The following is a 6,912-nucleotide window of genomic DNA, read 5'->3' on the forward strand; positions in this document are numbered from 1 at the left end:
TGCATTAAAATTCTCCTTTGAATTCACTGCTTCTAATGTACTCTGAAACCACAGCCCACCATAAGCAATGTGAAGCATAGTGTCAATATATTCGAATAACAAGACAACAAGAAGATTTGCGGCATAAAGTACATAAATGTTATTAACAGAAAGAGCCATATGATATCTCACACTAGGATGGTTTCTGGTCACCTATCTTTTCTGCCGGCTCAGTCTCTACACTAAGATTGTCGTCAACAGGTACGGCACTCGCATGTGTGCGGAGCTGAGGCAGAGCTCCTGAGTGGGCATCTGTGTTGCTGCCCTGAGGAAACTTTGCATACCCAACCTGCTTTTGATTTGCTTCAGACTTATCAGTACAATTTATTTTTACCGTATTCTTACCTACCTTTTATTTCCACTATCTGCATTTCTTGTAGTAAGTACCCCTCAAGTACAACTGCCATTTAAATGATAACATCAAAAATAACAAAAGGTTCAGTAATCAGCAATCATGTCAAAGCATCTAGGCTTGAAATTTCTACCGTAATTTAAATGAGAAACTTGATAAAAATTCAAGTTTAGGGGAAAAATTTGAAGAAAATGACAAAACCCAACTAGAAAAGCACTTTCTACACAGGCATTTATTGACAGTCTTTCTACAAGTCTTTCATTTTTAGTAAGATTTTTTGAAATTAGCTATAATCTGGTGTGTGTATGTGAAAGAGAAAGAGTTAATTTAAAGGTGGGATAATTTTTGGTCTTGAAGTCTTCCAAGTAGCACCCCAAAATAATTTCTAAATTTAATTGATTTTAATAAAACAGTAACTTTTATATATCTCCAAAGAAGCAATTATATTGTTTTTTCATTGAAAGAAAACAATTACACTGTTTTCTGTGCCATTTGTTTAGTCTAGTTTATCAGTGGCCAAAGATAAAAAAGCAGATATGCTGATCAATCATATCTTATCAATCAGTACTATAGGTCAGTATTTCACACAAACCTCTGCAGAACAATTTCTCCCCATAAAAAATTTACAAATCAATTTAAATTCCTGGTAATTAAAATCATTAGTTCTACAAAAATAAATATACTTTACAAAAGAAGTATGTAAAATTTGTACTTAAGAATATCACAGGCAAAACAGCATACATTTTTAGCAAACTGAGGTTCTAGGAACAAATTAGAAAGTACAAAACATAAAAGCCTGCAATTGTTTCAAATACACCTAGCAATTCTGCTGATTTTGGACCATTAAAACTGATTACTTAATTAGGCAATCATTCAAGACATCCAAACACTCACAGGCAAAAACAGCATAGCCGTCTTTCACCTTGAGATGAAAATTCTGAAAAATGTTGCAGACACTTAAAACTTTCAGAATCTGTCCCCATGCATAAACTAAGCAAAACATTAAATCCTAAAATGTGACATTGCAAGACTCAGGCAAAAAATAATGTACTTATAATTATATTACTGATCTATTTTTCAGGCAGCTAATATTTTAAACTTAGAAACATCAAGTTATAATACAGACTGTCTCTAGATTCCTGGAAGTACTGTCCCCTTGCTCCCCCCGGTCATACTCTTATACTAACTAAAAGTAATTAACAAAAATTTTGCTCTCTTGTATCCCTATCAGAAGTACCTGCCTCCAAAGTTCCTGCCTAATATGAATAAAAACAACAAAAAAGATGTTCTATGTATGGGGAAAAAAGCACTGGGAAACTCAGTCACAGTAGTCTTTAACAGAACTGCGGAAAAAAACCTCTATGTTTTCACTCAGAAGGTAGCAGAGACATTTTTAAGAATTTCACTGATTCAGTGCAGTCAGGAAAAAGAAAAATATTCTGTTTTCAAAAGATGGTTCCTGAAATAATTCTCAAGAGCCCCTGTAAACTGTCTTTTTAGGAGAAGAAAAAAGCAAGTCAACTCACACGTACAGCTTCCAAACAGAAGTCTTACCCTCTTCCAGGAAAACAACAATGAGATTTTTATTACCCTGCTATGATTCTTTCATTTCAGACATGATTAATTAGCAAGTATTACACTTCCCCAAACTCCTACCACAGTCTAGTTGTTGATAGACCCATACGAAATAGCAAATAGCCACCAGCAGTAAAAGACAAGTATCCAAAAGTCTATTCCAAAGAAGGAACACTTCCATCATTACCTCCAAATATGAAACAGGCTGCTTTTAACAGCTTTCACTAAAAAAAAAAAAATTTTTTTGAAAGTTGGTCATTTTTTCAATAATACCATTTAAAATTCAAATAATGCATGCAACATATTCAGTATTCAAAGATACATGGCATATTTAATCTGTTACCTACCTATATTTTTAACTTAAGCTGAAATTATGAAAGATTTGTGAGTCCCTGCAATTTATATTGCCAATGATCCACTTGCACAATTAATAAACAATAAAGATGATATGAGCAAGCATGTTTTGGGAAATGATTTTAATAGAAAAAAATTGTTTCTTTCTCCACTAAAAGCTAGTATGTCACACATGAAATGAAGATGGGAAACAGAAACAAGGACTAAAAGAGAAGATGAAGGGAAGAGAGCCACTCTAAAACCTGAATGCATGAAAACTCTAATTCTCTCTATATTGTTCCATAACACTTTCAAAATAATTTTCCCTTTAAAACAATCACTTTCAAAATGTCCATATGAACCAAGAAGCCAGCCAAAGCTGACTGTACTACAAATATGTACAATGGTCAATTTAAAAAGGCTGGGGTTTCCTCTTCAGCCTTTTCAACTGTTACATCCAAAAAACTTACACATAGTACAATACTAATAAACAGATTTTGTTGGTTCCAGGAAACATTTTTTTTATCTATCCTGGTCAAAATATCCTTGCTTTTCTTCTGTTGTATTAAATTTAGGATCAAAAACATCAAAGCAGCTTCCACCTCGGACCTAACTTTTAGAGGATCAATGTGACAAGGCAGTCCCTGATAGATGTTTCTCTTGATAAACGACTTGTTCAAAAGAGACATTGTAGCTTTCATTTCCTGACCACAACACACTTTTAATTTGCAACAGCAGAGCTGCCAGAGTGTGAGCATTTGCCCACTTTCCAGCCTTTTAGGTTTGTAGCTCTGGCTCCTTTAGGCCACACATTTGAGACAAACAAAATCTAAAAATAATCAAAGTAAGAGAATTCCAAAATAGGAACCACTGATGCCCCTCTATACATATGCACAAGTGTCTACTTTATAGATTACATATAAACTTTTCCTCTGCAGAATTCTAGTATATGATAACAAGCTTCCTGAATGAACATCTCTTGCGCAACATGCATTTAAACACACAGGGAAATAAATGATGTGACTATTATTTAATAGTAAGCAGAGACAGGGGGGGCAATTTATACATTTAAATCTGCTGTTAAATGTCATGAATTATATGACTGCCTACCCCAATGTGTTTTTTACATATTACTGTAATAATTATTATTACTACTACCCAGAAATCACATTTAAGTATCAATACGGTGAACAGTCAAACCATCCAATTTCTGCTCTCAGCACATTGTCCGAGCTCCGATTTAAAATTTATAAATGTAATATCCTCCTCATCACAGGCAGCAGCCCAATCTGCTCTGAATATATATTACAGCTTTAACATCACAGAGGGAAATCGCCCATCTGGCAATCCCATTCGCTCCAACAGCTCCGGGGGAAAAAAGCTGTGCTCTTTCCTCCTTAAAACATTTCTCAGGGCAAATTATGTGCATCTAAAATAAACAGTCTTCTTATTGATCGCTTCAAAGTCAACAAGTTCCAAATGCAAAATTCAATCAAATCCTTCCTATCATGTAAGAGCGGTGTGTGTTTAGCTCAACAGTCACCAGAGTCCAACCAGAAGTGCCTGTCGCGCATCGGCTCTTGTAGTCCCTTTCCTTGTATTCACATTTGTGTTATGAGAGAGCAGTAACCACGGCCACATTACAGACCCCTGGCAGCTTTGCCCCACTGGTTTTTCTTTATTTCATACTCTCCCTTTCCTTCTTTCTCTCTTTTCAGGGTGAATGCATGGTGGTGGGGGTATATGTAACAAAAACAAAAAGCAAAAAAATATTTTAAAGTGGACATATCCTTTGGTTATGCAAAATACTTTTTAACATCTTTTTGTTGTTTCCTTCTAGTCTTAATTGAATATCACAAAGTATACACACGGTCACAAGAGCTATTGAAAACCCCCTCTCACTCCATTTATCTGACTTTTTTTTTTGGTAAAGAGATTTCAAACAAAGTCAATTTCAGTGCCTGCTTATTTAATTCTGTCACAGGTTAAAAGTAAAAAGCGCTGACAGGCAGACAAGTGAATGGCAAGGAAAAAAATAAAAAATAAAACCCTACCACTGTTCTTTAAAAGGCAGTAAGGACTTTAAGCAATCAAAATACATTTTTTTATTTTCATGTAAAAGATATCCCTTCACTCACTCACTCCCCCCCAAAAAACCACACTCAAGAACTGATTACTCTACAAAGTGCAATCATGGAGAGAGCAGAGTCAAATTGCATTAATAGATTGAGAAAAAAATTTTCATCCACTTCTGTGTGTGTACATATATATACTTTTTTTTTTTTTTCATTAGCAAGGAGTCTTTCCCCATACTCCCGCCCTCTCTCCTCTCCACCCAGCCCCCTCCCCAAAAAAACCCCATACTGAGTTTAACTAATTTACATACCATTTGACTTCAGCGGTTACATAGTGCATTACTAGTAACATGCAACTTTGGGATTACAGCTAAATCTGATAAAGGTGGACTCCAGTAATTTATTAATCAAAAACTGAAACATACAAACAAGTGATAGCAAAAGCAAACAAGCATTTTAACAAATTAAAATATACATATATATATATAAAGGAATTATATATCATGAACAGCTGCTTCCCAAGCAGACAAGCAGAGTCTCCAATGGTTTTATCATACTATTTAATTTGTCTTTCCTATTTAGATGCAAAGGAAGTAAATTCCAAAACTGACATACCATAAACACTGGTGCTACTGATCATTTCTTGCTGGCAGCACAAAAAGCTGAATTGGATTTCTCACAAGCAGGAATTCCAAAGGTTGCTTTTCATTAAAGTCACTTTTCCTCTCAGCTATCAAATGTCACTGCCTTGAAACGTGGGCCCTTTCGTCAGGTATTCATTTAACCTACATGCATATAATTAAGGGGGAAAGCAACATCAACAAAAAGGGGATCTCAGATCACAGGAGAAGAAAGAAAGGAAAAAAAGCACATGACCAGGAATGCAAGTCCATGTCAATTTCACTCACTCCCATTGAAACTAACAAGAGCTCCGGGGAGGACGGTAATAGGATCAGTGGATTGTATATACCATTAAATTATACATCTTTCTCTCCCGTTCCTTGCCAACAATACGCCCACCACGCTGTACCCCATCCAAGATGATGTGCTTACATTTTTCTGCAACCGATCTTCTGACATTTTCACGTTCCTCCAGTCACGAGATTGTAATTTAACCTTAACTTTTTGTGTGTGCAAGATTCTTATTTACACTTCTTATTTACTTAGAAGTTAGTTCCCGAAGAAAGTCTAGCCCCACCCTATGGCTCCGCTTTCTTATTTTTTATTTTTGAAGTAAAAAAGAGAGTAATAAGTAAGCCCAATATATCGGAAAACGAAATTCTTGCAATCGCGAACTCTTAATCCCACACTATTGTTACAATGATTAAGCAGCAAAAATATGCATTCTAATGTTTCAGGGCTACTTTGTACAGAGAAATTAGACAGCAGGTTGGCGTACAGAATAGAAACGAGTGCCAATTAAATTTAATGTTTAAGGCACAACTCGAAGATCTCTTTTCATTACGGTCTTGAATGTATTTATATTCTTTAAAAATTAAACAAACAACCACAAAAACAAATTTAAACAGATGGTAGAAAACTACGAAGCTCCTCTTACCTGAACTCGCGGAGCGAAAACCCGATAGCTTAGCGTAGCATCGATCCGATGTGTTTGCTGATGAATGGAAGCTAGGGTTAAGTGAAGGTGCCTATGATTTGAAATCATTCCAAGTTTTTGAAGGGAAGACGGACTGCAGCCTCTGCCATGTTGGAATTTCAAACCCAAAACAGCTGCTTGGAAGGAGCCAGCATGCCAGAGGCTGGGCGCAGGCGCAGAGCGCCGCCGAGCCAAATTCAAATCACTTTCACACTAAGAGCCAAAGATCAGTTTTCAAAGGAGAGAGGGAGAAAAGAGACGGAGGCTGCCGTGAGGGAGAGAAGACGGGAGGCAGTGGCGAGAGGCGGGCAGTGGAGAGAGACGGGCAGCGGGAGGACCGAGAGGGAGAGGGAGAGGCGCACGGAGCCCGCGGAGCTGGAGGGGGAGAAAGGGAGGCGGGAGGCGAGCGGAGAGCGAGCTAGAGACGCGCCAGAGATTCATGGGCAGGGAGGGCTCAATGGCCGCGCCGCGCTGGCCGGCCGGCCGCTCGGGTCATGTTACACGGCCGGGGCCGCGGCGGCCGCCCAGCCTCGCCGACGCGCTCGCGCCGCCCGGAGGGGGCCCGGAGGTCATGATTACGCGCGCGGGGACCCGGAGCTCTGCCTGCCCGCACTCTCGGGCGGCCCAGCCTGGGGAAAGGGGAGCGGTACCTCCGGAGGGAAGGGGGTGGGGGTGCCTTTCTTTCCCACGCGTGACCAGCCGGCCCTCGCGCTCCCAGCCCTCCTTCCCCGGCTCTGGGGCCCGCCGCCCCTCCCCGCACGCACTCCCGCCCGCCCCAAGCCCTCTCGACAGCTGCCTCGCCGCTTCCCACCTTCCCCACCCCCATGACTCCGCGCACAGGACGGGACCCAGACCCCCGAGAGCCGGGACCTCACCCTCACTCTCCCTGGGGCTCCCAGCACCAGCCAGAGAATGACTTTATCTGCAAAAAAGAGGAAGCA

General features: G+C 39.5%; 1 protein-coding gene across 4 annotated transcripts in view; it reads right to left on the reverse strand.

Moving 5' to 3' along the window:
• The window catches only part of FIGN (fidgetin, microtubule severing factor), a 126,733-nt gene extending 121,603 nt beyond the window's left edge, over window positions 1–5,130 (reverse strand). For 3 of the 4 annotated variants that reach the window (XM_086370066.1, XM_086370144.1, XM_086370077.1), the window contains exon 1: window positions 4,990–5,128. Coding sequence is in view for 1 of the 4 variants with exons in the window: in XM_086370116.1 (XP_086226242.1) it covers window positions 4,990–5,014 (25 nt within the window). In the remaining 3 variants the exon portion in view is untranslated. Of the gene's footprint in view, window positions 1–4,989 lie in introns of all 4 variants that reach the window. The other variant, XM_086370116.1, reaches the window with a different exon arrangement.
• Between the last annotated feature and the right edge of the window lie 1,782 nt (window positions 5,131–6,912).

Source organism: Bos grunniens, chromosome 2 (genome assembly GCF_055505025.1).
Source record: "Bos grunniens cultivar Pamir isolate PY7600 chromosome 2, Bosgru_T2T1.0, whole genome shotgun sequence".
NCBI lineage: Eukaryota > Metazoa > Chordata > Mammalia > Artiodactyla > Bovidae > Bos > Bos grunniens.